General features: G+C 39.8%; 3 protein-coding genes across 3 annotated transcripts; 2 read left to right on the top strand and 1 right to left on the bottom strand.

Annotated features, from left to right (window-relative positions):
• The first annotated feature begins 268 nt into the window (after positions 1-268).
• On the top strand, positions 269-2,081 carry mrps6 (mitochondrial ribosomal protein S6). The gene is made up of 2 exons (XM_058651713.1): positions 269-745; positions 1,965-2,081. The coding sequence occupies exon 1, from the start codon at positions 410-412 to the stop codon at positions 737-739; it is 330 nt and encodes a 109-aa protein (XP_058507696.1). The 5' UTR covers positions 269-409; the 3' UTR covers positions 740-745; positions 1,965-2,081.
• Positions 2,082-3,569: 1,488 nt separating this feature from the next.
• psap (prosaposin) lies at positions 3,570-12,468 on the top strand. Its single transcript, XM_058651792.1, has 14 exons — positions 3,570-3,729; positions 6,567-6,700; positions 6,976-7,050; positions 7,173-7,298; positions 7,920-8,126; positions 8,247-8,390; positions 8,467-8,523; positions 10,312-10,467; positions 10,561-10,653; positions 10,875-11,058; positions 11,149-11,312; positions 11,399-11,479; positions 11,621-11,728; positions 11,821-12,468. The coding sequence occupies exons 1-14, from the start codon at positions 3,696-3,698 to the stop codon at positions 11,854-11,856; spliced, it is 1,599 nt and encodes a 532-aa protein (XP_058507775.1). The 5' UTR covers positions 3,570-3,695; the 3' UTR covers positions 11,857-12,468.
• A 478-nt stretch (positions 12,469-12,946) lies between these two features.
• Positions 12,947-18,414, bottom strand: slc29a3 (solute carrier family 29 member 3). Its single transcript, XM_058651793.1, has 6 exons — positions 18,253-18,414; positions 16,701-17,120; positions 15,947-16,029; positions 15,268-15,494; positions 14,571-14,733; positions 12,947-14,095 (listed from the first exon to the last, which is right to left on the bottom strand). The coding sequence occupies exons 2-6, from the start codon at positions 17,010-17,012 to the stop codon at positions 13,480-13,482; spliced, it is 1,401 nt and encodes a 466-aa protein (XP_058507776.1). The 5' UTR covers positions 17,013-17,120; positions 18,253-18,414; the 3' UTR covers positions 12,947-13,479.
• Positions 18,415-19,541: the final 1,127 nt, after the last annotated feature.

Raw genomic sequence — 19,541 nt, 5'->3', positions numbered from 1 at the left:
TTATGTATATTTGAAAGATAAGATCGGCTTTCAAAAACAGTAAATAAATGTATGCTCGGTGGTATCAGGAAAGCAACGTAGAGTGAGACGTCTCTGTATTTCTTTTTCCGGTTCTTCATTTTTCTTTTAAAAACGACTTCATGTAAAATTATGGTGACTAATTTAATCGATGTGGTTATTACATTATATGTTTAGATTCTGGAACGCCGCATGTTACATAACGTCCCTATTTTGTTTCTTTCTTTTTTTTTGGAAGGTATGTTTAGCCATGTCGTTGTCGCATTCTTCACACGTCATCACCAAAGACCTTCCTTGTTCCTCGTGCCATAACATGATCGTCGGGAGGTGACACTGACTCAGAAGCGGCTGAATAGATAGTTTGGTTGTCGAGAACTTGGTCGCTGAAGCCATGCCTCGCTACGAACTGGCTCTGATTCTGAAGGCGATGCAGCGACCGGAGACGGCGGCTGCTCTGCGGCGGACAGTGGAGACGCTGATGGAGCGGGGCGCAGTGGTGAGAGAACTGGAGAACCTGGGAGAGAGACTGTTACCTTACAAAATCACCAAACACTGCGAGAGGCACAAACGAGGGACTTACTTTCTGGTGGATTTCTACGCAGCCCCCGACGTCCTGCCAGGCTTACTGAACCACCTGCACCGTGACGTGGACGTGGTGAGGCCTACTGTGCTGAAGAAGGACGCCCAGACTCCTAGCCAATGCTGTGGCCCCCAACTGTGACTGAATGTAAGGAACAGAAGATGTGGCTGAAGTGCAGCATAAAACAACGTTAAGATTATTATTGTCTAGTCATATAATCTCCCCACACATGGATACCTGCACGTGTACACCCGCACTGGTCACTTCTTATTGTGTGCACACAAAGTTAACTACGACCTTTTCTCAGGAAGCAGATTTATTCCCAATGAGATAATTTCTCATCTCTCATCACCCCCCTCTTCCTCACACATACTTCAGACACTAGTAGATGACTCTAACTATTCTTATTTTTTGTTATTTGTGTCATTTTCTATGCACTCTGCTCCAAATTCCTCGTCATTCTGATCACATACCCTGGTGAATATACAGTACAACATCATTTCAGGTTTCCTCCAAGTACCACCAGAGGAAGGTTGCATACCACTGGTGGTACACGTACCACAGTTTGAGAACCAAGGCCCTAGAGAGATCACCAGTTTCTCAAATACCCTGACCAGTCCGCCGGACACCAACAAACAAAGTCCTTAATGGTTCAGTTTGTAGAATTCTAGAGTTTTCATTGGCAGAAATTGAATATACAACCCATAAGTATGTTAGAATATAATTGCTTTAAAATTAAAATAGCCTTGCTTTATTGTGATGGACATTTTGGTTTCACAGCTTGGTCTTTCAAACAGATGACCTGCAGCAAAATCCATCTCTGAAATACTCCAATAATACAGCCACATGAAGATAACGATTTCCCTCCAGCACAGGCACTAGCTGCCAGTGTTAGTTGAGATACTTTGTATGTGTAGGTTTACACAGTCAGGCAGTTATTAGACACTTGTATGAATTAGATAAATCCTCTGTTCCCTGTCATAAATGTGGTATGAAAGTAAACTGAGACAAAAAGAGATGAAGTCTTTCATCTGCTCAGAGGTACATTTAGGACACCATGAGAAAATTGTCTGTAAGAATGTCTTTGGACACATGATAAACCTCCACTTATATATACCTCCCTGTTTTTAATGTTGGATGTTGTTATTACACACTTTGTCCACTAGATGGCTGACAAGTTTATTTTTCAGTTCAGTTTCGAACACCCTCATATTGGATGTTCGTCAGAAATGTTGTATGTGTTTATTGTGAAAGAAAACAACTGAAACTGAGGTTTTATGACGTAACCGTCCTTTTATTGAGTTTGTACATTGCTGACTGTGCTGTAACTTAACCCTGTATAATAGCTATCCCCTCTGTTTTACAGGTTTCTGCGACTTGTATCCAGATGATGTCCAGTGAGAGGCTTCCTTCCATCTTTCACATTTTTCGTTGTGGATTATATGCATTTTGACATTATGTTATAATAAACTACTTCTTTCAATCAAGATGCAAGTTATTTTAGAATAATAGTTAGTATTGGTTTCATGATCATTTGAATTTCATTAGCAACTAACGATCAAAGTTTCAGTTCAGATTATTACTGAATACTGCATTTTATATACCACATAAATTGGATCAAAACCCTTCTTTCAGAAGTATTGTGGTATGAATTTCATTTTCAGTTGAAGTGTAAGGTTTTACAGTTTTGAAAACAGTTTAGGTTACTCAAAAGCCACAAGACGGTGGCATTGAGCTTCCCAGTTTGGGTTAAATTGCATGCCTTTTATGAGGCTATCAGGTTATTCAAGGACTTTCTCAGGCTTGTGGATGGTGTGACTGTGGGCTGTCTTTTTTGTTTAGACTCAAGGTGCACATGGGTGCTCTTGAAAAACTGTGGGGTCTTTTGCATGGAATACACTGACAGTTTGGTTTAAAAGCTTTTATTGAAACATGACTTCTTACAGGGCAAAAAACAGTTCCTTTTTCAGGCTTATTGAGTTGTTCCAGTTGACATTTGTAAACTGGCGTGCACAGGCATTTGGAAGGGCAGGGGCAAAATTATTATATAATATAAAAGTGTTTATTTTTAAATGGAAAGGTATATAGTTCACAATAAAAGGTGTATGCAAAAAAAACATTAAAAAATTACTTCTTATTACTTGATATTGAGTGGTGGGACACATGAAGTAGGGAACTCCATAACAGCACCCTTTTTGATTGAAAGGACACCCATAGGAAATGAAGTTACAAGGGCATCTTTTAGGGCACTGCATCACTTTTCTCCACTAGAAAGAAAGGCACTCCTCATGTTGTCACCACTGTACACACTTCAGTGTGTGTCTTGTGACTCAAGAGAGGACTTTATCACGCAGCGTTTTTGTCCATTACACCACTGTTTGTAAAGTTTCATCTGTACCCAGAGGTGTAGAGAGAACTGAAATATTATACTCATGTAAAAGTACCACTATTTTTAAAACATTTTACTTAAAAGTAAAAGTACTAGTCTAAAAATGTACCCAAGTTAAAGTATCAAGTAAAAGTTACTTTATTTATTTATTGTATTTATTTTATTGTAAAGCCCTTTGTGATTTTATATCTGTGAAAGTGAGAAACTTTTTAACAAGGTAGGGGTACACAAAAAACCTACTCAATTACAGTAACACGAGTAAATGTAATTCATTACTTTCCACCACAGCATGTACCATACTTGAACAAATAGCCAATAATCAGATCAGTCAGATTTATAGAAAATAAGACAATCTCAATGTCTTTCAGATGAGTTTACATTTAGAAAGTGTGAAGTGTTCAGCCACCAGCTTTAAAATTAAAATGTGTTGCCTCGTGCAAAACACCATTTTAAACATGCTCAGTAATTAGATACCTGTGTGTTTTTGAAACTATACTGTTACTTGAAAGTATAATTCTGCCTCTGATCAATGCCAGAAGGGAGGCAGAGTCACATGTCTGGCTGAGCAGTCAGCTGACAGTGAGACACCATTTAAAGACGTCAACAAGGTCCAGCGGCTGCATTGCAGAAATATCTACTCCTCAGTTTGCTCACAAGTATCCAGCGAGGAACACAAACAACTGATACCAGCCGGAAAACAGCACTGTCATGTTGCTTTTAACTCTACTTTTCGTGTCGTCAGGTAATATCAACACACACGGAAATGAATGGTGTATTGTGTTTAATAGGCGATGCTGTTTGGGTCGTTGTTCAGTTAAATTAAAATAAACACGAACTGTGATCATTCGAGGTGTGCTTTTACGTAAAACGCGGAAACGCTTGAAGCAGCCGTTAGCTTTGCTCAACGGAAGCAGCAAGCTAATGTTAACTTCAATAGCCAATACTGGCTTAAAATATGTTGTGAAAACAAATCATGTGTTTGTCCTTATTCGGTCCGTTTTCTAAATATGAACTGAATTCGTAATGAAGCAGCGCTTGACTGAATACTGACCTTTTGTCTTTGAGGTTTCGCTCGTGGTTCGGCTGATTGTTATTGAGGATTTAGCTTCGTTGCTAGCGCCACTTTGCTATCGCCCCAACTCTAATCTTGGGTCAGAATTAAATTTTGTAGACATGGAAAAATATCGACAACACGCTAGTTTGTGGATATATTCAGTCTGGACTCACTGTCGCTCCTGCTGTAAACAATTCCTGACCTATATGTATTCGTTAAGAGAAATGCTGCTACATTTGAGTTCTCAATTAATAAGGAAAAAATAAGCAAAACACGACATTATGCTACCTGCCGACCAACAAATGAATCGCTTTTCTTCTCAAAACGGCAAACTCAAACCTCAAAACTTCCAAATAAACACATCCTCAAATGTTTTGTTTTGTCCACTAACCCAAGATTTTAAGTTATTACATTTATGACAAAGAGAAAGGAACAATTTAAGAAAATCACAGGGCTTGTTTTAATATCAATCAGTTACTAATTACAGTACCAGGCACACGATGACTAAAATATAATAATAAATGTTTGCATATTCCTGCCCTCAAACAAACTTACTATAATAAGAAAATAACTTTTTTGGATTTACTGGACATAATTTAGTTCTTGACCACACGACTTCTACTTCCTCATGATCCAGACAATCCTCTCCCCTACTAAGCAATGGGAAAAAGATTCATTTTGAGTAATTTATCTACCCACGCCTCTGTCATTGCACACTGCATTAATTTAAATAAGTATGTTTTTTTGTAATATACTGTCTACCTCACCATGCTGAAAGTCCTTGTTTAGGCTCAAGGAAGGGTGTTGATGGAAGGCAAACATTCATATTCTGTTATTCAAACTCCTAAATCCCCACAGCTGGCAAGTTTCATTTCAGCGATTAACAAAAATGTCAACAACTTCAATGTTTCCTTTTCAGTTTGTGTTCCTTTTGGTTTCCTTTGCAGTTAGATACCTGTATTTGTCTTCATGTGCACTTTATGTGCAACAATTGTCTGACTGGCTTATCTTTATGTTCAAGCAGTGAGGTCAATAGATAGATCGAGTTATTGTTGGAATAATGAGCCCATTTTACTGTGTGGTTTTTGGGATATTGATAGGAATTGAATGTCATTTATTTACTCTTTATCAGAGGCCATTTCTTTCAGCCCGCTAGTACTGGTTCCCCAAGTCATGTTAGCTCAGTGTGTGTTTTGTGTATTGACTATTTAGGAAATAATGTATATTTATGGAAGCTGTTAAAAGCTTTAGAGCTTAATCGTATTGTTCAGCAAAACTATTTGGGCCACTTAGTGTGCAGCCTGTTGCACTGAAACAGTTTCACAGGTAACATGTTGTTGAACAAACAATGTGGATTATCTTTTGCACTCCACTGTGTCACATGATGTTCACTCAAATTATTGATAAGTTTCCCAACCACAGCCACACAAATTCAGGCAAAAATATGCCAATATTCCACTTTTCTGCTGACCTCTCATAAAAACTTGTTTTGTCTAGACGGTTACAAGAAGTGTATTGAATGTTGTTTTCTGCTGCTGTGTATTTCTTTGTAAATGACTTATTTTTACTGCTCACATGACCCGTGGGAGTGCCCTGCCTGCACTGTAACTTTACTGATACAGTGCAAAGAGGAAGAATTGGGTGACTTGACACTTGTTGATACTCTGTTCCAGTTCTTGGACCTTATTACAGAAGGCTACTCATTAACAAGTAAAAGACAAAGCAGGAAACATGGCTAATGGTGTCTGTTCTTGGTTTGTTGCTTTCTAAATGGTACTCTGTGGCAGGTGGTAGAGGCATATGCTAATGTAACTTTTGCAGGACAAACAAATAGGATTTAGTGTTTTTTTTCTTTCTTGATGGCAGTTACAAAACAGTTAAGCAGCTTTTTTCCCCCCACAGTGCTCATTGTTTGTGGGAGTTTTAGCTTCATGGTGGAAACGCCTATTACTATTTTGGCATACATGACTAGTGGGACCAGACTTTCAGGGAAGTAAGTTAACTTATCTAATAATTCAATCTTAAACTATAAATACATGTTGTATGTTCAGTCAGGTCCAGTCCATTTTGACTGACCTTGTAGCCTTGTGGAAGAAGCCTAACTTCCCTCAGTAATTATTTGAGGAAGTTTTTAAACCACGTTTCCACTAAATGTACCAGGAACGTTTTTAGGTTCCTACTGACAATTATTGTTCTGCATTTCACACACCAATGACAAACTGCTGTGATAATTGTGTGCACACACAGCCACAACTACCTGTTCCACGCCAGTTCACCAAAAGGTAGTAATGTAAAAGAGTCAACTCTTTACCTTTTTAACATAGTCATTTTTGGTGGATTAAGGGTGACATAAAATGCAAAATTATGGATGCCGGGTCTTCTAAAGGAAGAAATTGAATTTAAGTGGGAAAACTACAGACGATTTCTGCTTGTGCCTTAGCAGTAATATGTCTCCTGATCTCTAAAGTGAATTTTTCTTAAGGCTTTGTACAACTTAAATGTTTTTTTTTTTGTCAACCTTGCAGCTGTAGCGACCCCTCTGCTTGGCACAGAGCAGTGTGCTCGTGGCCCCCCCTACTGGTGTCAGAATGTGAAGACGGCATCCCTGTGTGGAGCTGTGACTCACTGTAGTCAGAATGTGTGGAACAAGCCTCAGATGGTAAGAGTACGTTCTTGTGTGTAATGCTTAACAAACGCATACCTCTCAAAATAGAAAGATTGAATGCATACACATACAGTGTGCTGTCACAGGTCTGCAAAATAGGCGTTGCATAGTTAATCAATCCTTTTCCCAATGTAACACAATGACATATGTTGTTATACATTTATATCTTTATAAATGTCCATTGTGGCGTCCATCCACATACACACATTAGAGTTGGGCTCTCCTGTGAAATGTATATATGCTTCATGTGTCCAATCATCTGTTTTCAGAAAACAGTGCCATGTGATTTGTGTAAAGAGGTATTGATGGTGGTAGAGCAGATACTGAAGGAAAATGCCACTCAGGTAAGATTTCTTTTTTTTATGTGATAAGAACATTTATTCATGTGACTGTATCTAAAAAACAAACAAAAAAAAACAAAAAAACAATTTGAATGACTGATATTTTGTTATATCTGTGATTACAGGGAGAGGTTCTTGGTTACCTGGAAAAAGCCTGTCAGCTCATCCCCGATCAAAGTATGGCAGCTGAGTGTAAGGAGATGGTGGATGACTATTTCCCCATCATCATGGGAATCCTTACTGGAGAACTGGTGAGTTTTGTCTAAATAAGACCTGTTGAAATGAGGAAAAAGAAGGCGATGTTTGGAACAGAACTAGCTGAAATAACATTATTTGGTTAGGGTCACTGCATATTAGCCTTTTTAATTTAGCTGATGCCAATAAATAAAGGTCTGATCTAAGAAACACTTTCTCATGAGCTGTAAACGCATGTTTAACTAATGATCTTCTTCAAACTTATTCAAGTTTGGTTTGTATGTCAGTTTATTTTTCAGCTTCACTTCAGACTCTTGAATCGGGCCATCTGCCCCTGAATATAAAAAAAGGGAAAAGGTGACGTGACTGTGGGCAAAGAGCAATGAGCTAAATGAAGGCTATTGATGAGGAAGTGAGCCTGAGTCTAAAGGGGAACAGGCTTGTCATTGTGTCAACCACATGACCAAGAAAACATTTGATGCAGCTTTCTTTGTTTCAACTCTCACCCGCGTCAACGTCAGTGGGAACAGTTCACTTCATAGATTCTATAAAGATGTAACTTCTCTATAGACCGTTTCTATCAGTCATTTGATTGTGCGTCATCAGGATTATAAAGCTCTTGACTAAATCACTTCCTTATAATGTGGTTAAAAAGTGACATACATTTGTGTTTGCAGGAGGATCCTAGTGTGGTGTGTGGTGCCATAGGCCTGTGTAAGTCTCAGCAGGCAGTTCTGGCAAAGATTGAAGCCCAGGCCCAGGAGCAACTTAAGTCAAATGAAATCCCCCAGATAGACCTTTCCCATCCAGTGTTTCCTTTCCTCTTAAATGTGCCTCAGCTACTTTATCCACAGGAGGCCCCCAAGCAGGAGGCGCCCAAGCAGGTACACTTTTTATTTTTATTATTTTTTTATAAAGCGCTCTCTGTAGCCACACGCACAGAACATGATGTCCTCCCGCTACTTAGTCTTATTTTCTTTATCTCGATCTGACCATCCATGTAGGACACCAATGACGTGTGCCAGGACTGCATCAAGTTCCTGACCGACGCTCAAGAAGAAGCCAAGACAAACGCCTCATTTGTTGACTCTCTTATTGCGAATATTGAGAGTCAGTGTGACCTGATGGGCCCAGGCTTGGCTGCAATGGTAAGAGGAGGAAGGTTTTTTTTTAAATATGTTCTGTACCAAACATGCTGTATATTAATGCTTTTCCTCTTTGCAGTGCAAGCAGTATGTCTCTCAGTATGGCACCCTTGTGGTTGACATGCTCATGAACATGGTGAGTTTTCTAAACCTTTGTCTTCACTTGTATCTCTGGCATAAGTCGCAATGTAAAAAGAGCATGATATTCTAATATTTACTGGTCATCAAAGCTAATGACACTGTTTATTTGTATATATTTGGTGGCACTAAGCCCCCATTGGCTTGCTCACAGAATTTATGTATATCTTCAGAACTCTTTCTTTTTTTCTTAATCTCTGCTGTTTGTTTTTTTTCCATTCCATCTATTTCTTTTTCACTTTCCTCCTCTCCATTCATGTTGCCTTGCTCTGTTTTGTCCTGCTCTGGGCTCCCCAGGAACAGGTAGGTGTCTCTGTGTTCAGCCTGTAGCCTTTTTAACCACTAGCTCCTGCTTTTTTGTGCTGTTCACACCACTAAACTACTCACCTCACCAAACTACTCACCTCACCCCGTAGAAACGCATGTTTTATTGTTGTTTGAATTATGAGTGAGTGCACAAGGCTTGACCCGAGCACAAATGTTTGGCTGATGACTTGGAGTGCTTGTTGGAACATGGCTTCTAGAGCCACATTAAGATCCTCTGCTGAGTCTTCACATCAAATAAGAATACAGTGCTGTTATATTTAAACCTTTCATCACTAATTGGCTGTAACCACCTTTATGTCATTTATTTATTTATTTATTTATTTATTTATTTATTTTTAAAATGGTCCCGATGTTTGCATAGCCACAGTTTGTAAAATTGTCTGGGGGGAGGAATTGGGTGGAGTCGAAGTATGGAAAATGGTTGTAGTCTTGCAATAGTAGACTCTGTTGCAATCAGTACAGCCCACATCATCTGGTCTACTCACCTCAACACAATGACACAGACAAGCTGAGTGGAGGAGAACATTTGGAGCACTAGCAGAAGACACCTATTATTATTATTATTATTATTATTATTATTATTATCATGAAAGATATCTAAGACTTATCATGCAAGACATCTAAAATATTGCTAGTTTAGTAACAAATATAGGATGGATGCATTAAACTTTTTTCTTTTTGAACAAACAACTGCACTTGCACATACTCAAATGTGGCTCTCTTACCCATTTATCTTTTAGCGCAATCTTTCTTTCGGCTCGTGGTCGATTTTCCCGAGCTTCCTTTTCTGTTTTCACCCGACGAGCGACTCCCTTGATTGTCTTTGTTTTCCGAAACCCCGTTCTTTTTATTACACAAGAAAGAAAAAACTATAAAACAAGACCTGTGGACCGAGGTTGCAGTGGAGCTTCAGTAGGATGTGTGTGTAAATCAAGCTTCAAAATAGTTACCACGTTAATTACTCAAATAAATCATCTTGCGGTAACGCGATTTCTTTTCCTTTCTTTTTTTTCTACAGCCCCTAAAATAAAATGATCGTTTCTCTTAATTACAGTATTTTGAGAGCCATGGACACTGGAAATGTTTTGCCCCAGCTTCCTTTTTTTTAATCACAGGGGTCACAAATATTTTTTTTAGTTTGGATGAGAAGTGGCTGTCAGTGATGAGCTCAGCATTTTATTGTACTGTGTATGGCTGGTCTTACAGAGCTGCAAAAGGAAAAAATAATTTTGCCTGTATGGGTGTGTCCTGCACTGTGGTTTTCGTATTGGTAACAGAACTGCATCACCTTTGTTTTTTGTTTGGGTTTATTGAATGTGCGATGGGGACTTGCATGGATGGTAATGCGATGAAAGCACATGGCTTTTTTTTTTTTTTTTTTTTTTTTTTAAAGCATGCAATGTAGCAACATTTGTTGACCTTTGGCTGCGTGTCCTAAAGTAACTGTTTCTGTCCTCAGGAACCCAAAGATCTGTGTGTCCATGCTGGCTTCTGTACTGCTGCTTTGAAGAAGTCCACTCCCATGCTGAAGCTGCAGGTTGCTCAGACTGTACCAGCAACCAAGGCTGTACCCGCTCTCAAGATGGTCCCTGCCACCAAGATTGTGTCTGACAAGGTCAGACTGACTTCCCAGCATTTGATGGGTTGAGCTAAATATCAGTCTTGTGGGACAGTATTGGACTCATGAGACATTAATTCTTTGTTTCAGCCCATGGTGCGTGTCCGTGATTCCCCAAAGTGTGCCATCTGCGAGTATGTGATGAAGCAGCTGGAAGACATGCTGGAGGATCAGACCACAGAGGTGCGACACGCATGCATTTGATCTAGTGGTCACACTTCACATTTTAAGCATGAAGTAGATGTACATACTCTCTGGATGCCATGGTGCAGCCTTTCTTTAACCATATAGTTTGTCGCTCATGTTCGGCAAAAATGTATGACTCTGTAATTGTCTAATGTGACCTAGTGACCAGTGTGACAGAGCTTTGTATTGGTTGTCAAGCTGACGTGTGTGTCTCACAGGAGGAGGTGATTCATTCTGTGGAGAAGGTGTGCACATTTCTGCCCTCCACTCTGACTGCCCAGTGTAAAGACCTGATTGAGACCTATGGCCAGGCCATCATTGAGCTGCTGGTGCAGCAGGCTGATCCAAAGACCATCTGCACAGTGTTGGCGCTCTGCACTGATGCCAGCCGTGCGTTTGTCCGTAAGTTTTCAACAGAGGTGTGAGGTTCTATTGTATCGCCCGTGTTTTGTTTAGTTTTTTCCCTCACACATGGCTACACATTCTTTCCAGCTCCACTGGATGAAAGTCTCTATAAGACTGGTGGTTACTGTGAGGTGTGCAAGATGGCTGTCAATTACATCGATGGAATTCTGGAGAAGAACGCAACAGAGGAACAGATCGAGGAGGCTGTGAGGAAAGTGTGCCGCTTCCTGCCTGAATCTTTTCAGACACAGGTAACGACTTGCATCGTCTTAGACTCTGTAATTTGAATATGTCTTCAGGAAACTACTGTACATTAACTCTGTGTTTCTATCAACAGTGTGACCAGATGATTGTACAGTACGAGCCAATGATGGTCCAGCTGCTGCTCCAGATGCTTGACCCAGAATTTGTGTGCATGGTAAAGAGTGACCAGTATTAATAAATAACAAGACAACTCATGTGGAAATTAAATCTTGTCTTATATCCCTTATATCCTAGCTGTCACTATATCCCTGCAGGCCATTGAGAGATGTGTTTGTTTGTTTGTTTTTTGTAACAGAAAGTAGGAGCCTGTCCTGAAGGCGGGCCCATGCTACTGGGAATGGAGCAGTGCATTTGGGGACCTTCATTCTGGTGCAAGAGCATGCAGACAGCAATTCGATGCAATGTGAGTATTTGAGCACATCATTATCCATGTTCACTTTTTACTTGCAGGTTTGCTTGGACAGGCCTATCTAACCCCCTGTCTCTGTGTTTTAGGCCGTGGCTCACTGCAAACGCCATGTGTGGGTATAAAAGGAGATGACACAAATTCGTGTATAGGGAATTAAAAGAAAGGAAAAAAAAAGAGTGCTGCTTTCCAATTTTAATTATTGTCCCGTTTTCATTTTTAATAGACTTAAACGATTGCCATTTCTGTTTAAAATTAACGTTGATATTTTGATGTCATGGTGGCAATGTATGGGGCTTTTGGTGTAAGTGGAACGAGAGAAAGAGATTGTATATAGTGACATGCAGCTTGCGCCTCTCCCTGCTTCACTGAGCAGAGTTTTACATAATTTGAGTTGCATATCCCCTTTTTCGCTTACTGGGTGTTGTATGTTCAGGTTCACAGATTTAAAGAGTCACATGTACATTTTTGAAATAGAATTGGCTGGCTGTCCTGATCGGACTCTACCAGCTGCATTTGGTATCACGCAGGACCTAATTGCAAATGGCTCTGTGTGTTAAGAATGAATGGCATTACTTTATGTCCCATGTCTGACTAAGTTTTGTAGACTTTTTCTTTTGTTCTGATTCCCGTTGTTTGCAAATCAGTATCTCGCATACAAAAATTTGATTTGTCTGCTTCAGACCCAGAGCCAATTGTCATTGTAAATTTTTAACAATTAAAGTGATTCCAATCCATTTTTTTTGTTGGTGTTTTTGAAAATCCTAACCTTATTTAACAAGTTGGCCACAATATTTATTAAATGGTGGCATTTTTTTCAAACTAGAAAAGTGGACTGTGGTAGCCAGAACTCTAATCTGTGCTAGGCTTACTTTGGTCCAAACTGTTTGCTCTATGAAAAACCAGATGTTTCAGCCATGCATGTTCAGCCTACATGGGTCATCTTACAAACGATTCCTGTCTCTAGTCTACAGGCCACAAGATGCTTAACTGCTAATTTGTCCTGGCACCAGTGCTGTCTGCATGTGATGGAGTGGTCAAGGCTAGAAAAGTGCTATATAAATACAGACCATTTACCTACAGCAGGTCCCGTATAGATTTCCAGGGAAACCTCTGCTCTTCACTGCTATAGAAGAGTGTGCCATTATAGCAGGTTAAAGTTCTACTTTTAATTCTGTGCATGCACAACAGGCATCATGAGCAGACATTCAAAAATGTGAATACACAAGTCTTTATTTACTGGAAATGCTTACTTTATGTGATCCTAGTTGAATTAAGAGGATAACACACACACACTTGGTCACATTTCTTACCCGTATCCCCCCAGTATTATGTGATATTACTTGGAAAACAACATTCAACACCCAATGCAAAAAGACTATCCCAAATCTATAAGTAATTGTGTTTTCAACTATAAGACAGTACAAAGTGAAAGTTTTGTGAATTGTCCCTCGTGTATTGCAAATATTGCTAGAAGAGGCACTTCCACATTTCAAATATGGAGAGACCAAAAACCAAGATAGACGAAGCCTTGAGACTCATTCTGAGCCACACCACTGTAAACTAAATACATTTTAGTGTGAGTGCAGTTGTGCCCTTTTTGTTCAAGAACGGTGCTGAGCTTATCGGGACTTTTCCCTTCAACAGTCAAATGGCTTCACTGGTGCACATTGCTTTGAGGTTACACGATTCATCAGCAGCGGGTACAGTGGCTCTACCACATGATGCTTTATTCCCCCACAACCTAATCAAATGGAGCGAACGATGAGAACAGAGACTGCAGATCCAACAGCGAGTCCCAGAGTGAGGAAGAAGGACATGACCACTCCTGTGGCCTCTGTCAGCTCTCGTGAAACCACCTTTGGGCCATAGATCATTGGTAGAGTGCCAAGGTAGCCGTTGGAGATGCCTAGCAGGCAATTGAAAACCATCGGATAAGCGTCATGTTTGAACAACACTGTGTGCACGTGGTCCCGAGGCTGGTAGTTACAGAACACGAAAAGTGGGACCATGACGGAGCGACATAGCACCAGCACTGGCAAGACTCGACTAGTGGGGCCAGGAATCTGCAGCCAGACTGTGGCCTGCCTGCCACAGAAGTCTGCTGCGTTGTACAGGAGGAAACTAGTGAGGGGCACAAAGTAAGTGGTTGTCCAGGGGCTGCCGCTGTCTTTGTGGACAGACTGGATCCCCGAGGATATGGCAGGGAAAACCATTAAGGAGATGAAGAAGACGTAGAAGACGCTAAGACCGAGCACCCACGTCTTCCTAAGGATGGGCTGCAGTGGTGGGACAGAGTCTCTGCCTGTACTGCCTTCACTCAGGGCTTGTGCAGTGGAACATGTTGCTGCCAGCATGTAGTGTCTATAAATAAGAAGAAAAATGTTGTGCATCAAATTTGTTAAAAAAAAGAAACCTAAAAATGTTTAAGCTATTTTTTTCATTAAGAATTGTATCGGTCATGTCTGAACTGAATAGGGCTACAAGAGTACTGATTGCTCTTGGTGTAATCAAATGATCTTATTTTGTAAAAGAACCCATTCCCTAAACAGCAGTTCTATCATTAGACAGTCATAACTATGTCAAGGGAGGTCAACTTTAGATGACTTCATTCTGTTAAATTAATTTCTGCTGACCTATTTACACGATGGCTGTAAATCTAAAAAGCACACAAATAATTACAGAAGCAGATAAGATAAATACATTCATTTATGAACTAAAAGGCCACTGTGACTGGGAAGTGAATGTTTTGAGCATTGGCACCATCTAGTGGTGGTCTTCAGAACTGTGACAGGTAATGTGCACTATCAGAATTATTCAGAGTGCCTTTGCCACTGACCTTGAATATTCCAGCTTGGGCAGCAGCAGATACGCGATGATGCAGAGCAGAATAAAGACATCAGCCGTCAGGAAATAGGCCAAAGCGCTTTGTGTCACATCCTTTGTGAGGGAAAGGTGCATTATTGATGCTACTGCAGTCAGAGTGCCTCCCATAGCCTGACCTGAGACAAAACAGGACTCATCACATATACTATATACGTAAAAAATAAGAGAAACAGTATAGACATGGTGTGAAATGGGCTTAAATGTCCTGGTTATGTCGTCAGTGTCCCAAACTTCCTATCCCATCATTCTTGGTCTACTGGTATACAATGAATTTATATATTGGAAGACTTATAAAAGTCTTTAACCTGTTCAACGGCTTGTTAAAGCAATTATCTAATCAGCCGATCACATGCCGACAACTTAATGCATTTAGGCATGTAGACACGGATAGGACGGCCTGCTGAAGTTCTCAAATCAAGAAGAAAGAGTGATTTAAGTGACTCTGAATGTGGCATAGTTGTTGGTGGTTTATAAAGAGATTAGTTTGAAAAAAATTTAAATATCCACAGAGTGGAATTTCTTTGGGTGATAATACCTATTAATGCCAGAGGTCAGAGGAGGAGGTCAATTTGAAATGATAGATTAGCATCAGTAATTGGCAACAACAAGAGGCAAACAAGGGGCAATCTTGACCTAAATTAAGACAGTACCTGATATTAGGGCTTGAGAGATCCTCATAGGGAAATGCCCACTGATGCCAAAAACACTGCCAGAGAAGACGTTAGAAGCTCCGCTAACGACAGCCGCACTGGTCAGTGTGGCGATAAAGAAACTCTCCCTGCAGTCCGACACGTCCACCTTCACCAGCACCGTGGTCACCACAAACACCAACAGGATCACAACAAGAGACGCCAGGATCCGGATGTTAGCCGAGAGCCTACAGAGAATACAAACAGCTGATCGACACTCATGTGTTTTGCTCTGTGCTGTCACAAACTGTACAGACTGTCTACAAGATTATTAATGTGCAAATACAGACTTTTGTTGCCACACTAATTATACAAAGCTCTCCTGCTGAAGAGGATATGACAATAATATCAGTCAGTTATCTTAAAATAAAATAGAATGACCTAGATTCAGAGAGAATGTATAGAAATGCACAGCATTTAATGTCCCAAGTAAAATCACTTTATAGTAGTTATCTTTTGTGATTTGTTAGGACAAATAAACCATTGTAACATCCACACAGCGACAACACAGAACGTGTGAAAGTGCAGCAAATGTAGTTTTCACTGTCACAGGGAACACAGGGTGAGACTAGAAGTGAAAAGGCCCCAGGAGTGTGCTCTGTGGTTTGTGTGTGTGTGTGTGTGTGTTTGTGGTCTCAACCTGTTTATGAGAATGTAGTTTAGTATCAGACACAGCACGGAGGGAATCGTGGACGCGATGGCCAGATAACTTTCAAAGTAGTCCTGTAAATGGAGAAAATAGAAAACATTAATTTGCTTTTGACTCACTCATTAACATAGTATCCTACATGAAAGGAAAAGAAATCAAAAAATTCTTCTTCCCTTACATTTGCTGCGCTTTCCTTGTTAACTCAAACAAAGAGAGTAGCAGAACTGTTTTACTCTTACAGCTGTTTGTCTAAGGTAAAGTTGACCTCTAGTCAAAGAGTTGTTTGAACAAAAACAAACTTTAATATACTTTAACTTTAAAATACTTTAGTGCTAGAGTACTTGAGGCAAAGTTTGCAGAGGCTGTGAAACACAATTAACGGTTCAGCTGTGAAGAGATTAAGACAACTGCTTTCTTCCTTAAGTTGCTCGGGCCTTTCAGTTCACTACACCTTTTTGTAGTAATCGAACAATTACATCTACTTTGATATGTGAAACACTTTCAACAACTATATGTGTTTGCAAGACAAGATTCATTTGCCTCCTCTGCCTTTAAGCGTAGCGATCTAAACGAGCCTTTCTAATTGCATAACTGTGTTGAAATGGATGTCAAATGCAAGAGGACAATCAGTCCTCACATCTATCACAGGACTGTCAGTTCCATGGGAAAATGGCTGAATGGCAAAAATGTGTGACTTTTACACATGAACAATAAACACATTGTATTTTGCTTCTCTCTCACTCACACCGAGATATGAACGTTGATCCTCGCCACCGCTTTGTTGAGTGTTGTTGCTCAGTTTGTAGAGCCAGTAGTGTTTGGCTGTTATGAAGAAATTCCAGGGCAACAGGGAGCCGATGCCCATCAGAAAGAAGATCATGTACACCAAACAGTAAGAGTCCTCTGGACTGTAGCGCACAGCCAGAGGCACTGGCAGGAGGGACGAGGAGGGACTCTGGTCCTCGTTTTCCTCTTCCAGAGACACATTGTCATTGCCAAGAGCAGGTGGAATATATGAGGAATTGATATTGTGTGGCACAGGCTCTTCAGCATCCATTTTGACACAGAGGACACGGGACACTCAAACAGTACAGATGAAGGTAAAAGGTAAACAGGGTTGGTTGAGGTAGTAAGAACACGAAGACAGGAGATGTTACGCAGAAACCTATGAAAGAGAAGAAAAAAACACGAGTTGAATATAAAAAAACTACACCATATTATTACAGTCAGTAAAGCTTGGACGAGACTTATATTCACTTGTCTAGAAAGGGGAAAAAAAATATCTATTTTTGTTCTGGAGCCATAGTGTGAATCTCTGTAGCTTGTCACTGACAAAGATCAGTTACACTGTCCAGGTCCTGTGATGCTGCAGTGGAAGCAAAATTAACCCTGAGGATGGTTTTTCAATTCTGGAAATAAACACAGTTTATCCAGTTGTTTGCCTTCACGGGTCCACATGTAAAATACTTGCTCAGCACAAAACTGAGCATGACAAACTGGTTTTTCAGTGAGTTCAACAGGAGACATTAAGCCTTTCCATTATCATTAGATTCAGCACATGTAAACAGTACATCTTTCATTCATTTAACCCTAACCCTGTGAACCCAATGCTCTCCCACAGCTGGAATCTGGCCACAAGTCACAGCTTGGTCTCTCACACGCTGCAGTATTCTTGGACGTTCATTGCTTTCACATGTCCTTTATTAGGGCATGTGATTAATTGACCCATAATACTGAGTTACATCTGTCAGCATCCTACAACCTCACATGTCTAAAAAACCGAGTAGTGAGTCAGTGATGCACGTGTGATGCACAAGGCAGGACAGGACTGGAAAAGACAAGCTTTCAGCTTGTATTTCTGCACACTTAAGATGTAAACATCACTTCCGCTATTTATGAAGGTGAAGGAAACACTGACAGGACAGAAAGACGCTGACATTGCACCATGAAGATTCACTCGTGTCATTAAAGAGGAAGACGTTTTCACATGATGCTTACCCCAAAGAAATCACGACACTCAACAGTTTCACCCGAGTAGGAATTTCCCGTTTAATGGTTTCACTCACTGAATTATATCTGCTGTAAGCAAAAAATGATAAGCCGCCAATTATGCCCGTTATCTTTAGTTTATTATGGTTTTCAGGTGACTCGTGAAAGGATTTTATAATTTAAGGTTAGCATTTGTGAAGCCGAAAAACATTTAAAAGTTAAGCTAGCTTAGCTGGTAATGAGAGCCACGAAGGTGAGCACAAACGTGGCAGCACCTTTTGACTCAAATAATTAAAATATAAACGTACCTCACAGAAGGAGACTGCCGGGCGGATTCTCGTGCCCGCTACTACAGAGTTATTCTGCCACTAGTGTCCATTCCACGGCATATTTTCTTTTCTGGTCAGCTGACACTCCAGCATTTTCACTGTTGACCAAAACAATGAATTTTCCGGCGTAACCTTTTCAGAATAAAACAGGATGAACCAACATATATATTTGAGTCAATCTAAACGATGGGAATTACGTTTATAATTCGTACATATTTAGTATAGTTGGTAAATAGTTAGTATAGTTATAAATATATCGATTGGGTGTGTGTGTGTTTTAGCTACACGCTACACGCTAAACCGTATAGTAACATCCTGCTTTTGTTTTGAAAGCTGGACCGAAGCTCTTGTTATTGTCGGAAATTAGAACACTTTTCAAAATAAAAGCACGCATTAAACTTGTAAATTCAACTGTTTTTGTGAAGCTTCATTAGTGATATTACGTGCACGTGATATCTAATTATCTTACAACCTTACCATAAAAGATAAGAAACTCTCATAAAATACACAAATACCCTGAACAACAATATAAACTTAGCACAAAAGGTAAGGACATTTCTGTTTGTTCAATTATTTCTTTGTTTTATGCCAATGCTTTCTTGTCAATGAATCTTATGTTGGGAAGCCTTAACGAGGTCCTTACAAACTGTCATAGGTTAGTATGACAAACTGTTTTTGTTGTGTCTTGTGGTTGAGCTGCTGTGACTGTTTTAGGGCTGTTCTGGACGATGGATTTTGATTGTCACTATAATGGCTATCATCATGCTGAGTTTCATGGATTTTTACTCTACAGTTTTTGAATAAAAAAGAAAACAATTAAAGGGAAAGTCCGCTCACACACTCCCAATTTGCTCTTTTATATTAATATTTGATTTTTAATGAAGGAAACCCCTTCATAGGTTACATAACATTTCCATGGGTTAGGGCTAACCCGATTTTGTGTGGATTGAACCTTTAAAACTTTTAGTATTTAGACCAGGAGTGTCCACACTTTTTTTTAACAAGGGCCAGATTTGATCATGTAAAGATGTTCGGGGGCCAATGGTCACTTGACAACTTTTTTTTTTATAGTAACTTTTACATACAAATGCACTGTTTCATTAAAATTTAATTTTCATTGTCACAATTATAATTTTTAAATGTCAATGTAACCACATCAGCAGGAGTGAAAAAAGAAAAGAAAAAAAATTCTGACTGTCTGGACTCAGAAAAAAACTCTTTACCAGCTGAGCTAATGGAGGTGACACCAAACCAATGTTGATTTTTGT

This window comes from Solea solea, chromosome 15 (genome assembly GCF_958295425.1).
Source record: "Solea solea chromosome 15, fSolSol10.1, whole genome shotgun sequence".
Lineage (NCBI taxonomy): Eukaryota > Metazoa > Chordata > Actinopteri > Pleuronectiformes > Soleidae > Solea > Solea solea.
The sequence above is the reverse complement of the archived record's forward strand: the minus strand, read 5'-3'. Positions and strand labels throughout refer to the sequence as shown.

Excerpts from the sequence above, each read along its gene's own strand:
- mrps6 (XM_058651713.1), top strand. The coding sequence starts at position 410 with ATGCCTCGCTACGAACTGGCTCTGATTCTGAAGGCGATGCAGCGACCG.
- psap (XM_058651792.1), top strand. The coding sequence starts at position 3,696 with ATGTTGCTTTTAACTCTACTTTTCGTGTCGTCAG. Across the intron at positions 7,051-7,172 it reads TGAAGGAAAATGCCACTCAG|GGAGAGGTTCTTGGTTACCT; the intron begins GTAAGATTTCTT and ends CTGTGATTACAG. Across the intron at positions 10,468-10,560 it reads CCAAGATTGTGTCTGACAAG|CCCATGGTGCGTGTCCGTGA; the intron begins GTCAGACTGACT and ends TCTTTGTTTCAG.
- slc29a3 (XM_058651793.1), bottom strand. The coding sequence starts at position 17,012 with ATGGATGCTGAAGAGCCTGTGCCACACAATATCAATTCCTCATATATT. Across the intron at positions 16,030-16,700 it reads ATCAACGTTCATATCTCGGT|GACTACTTTGAAAGTTATCT; the intron begins GTGAGTGAGAGA and ends CTCCATTTACAG. Across the intron at positions 15,495-15,946 it reads AACTACATTCTCATAAACAG|GCTCTCGGCTAACATCCGGA; the intron begins GTTGAGACCACA and ends TATTCTCTGTAG.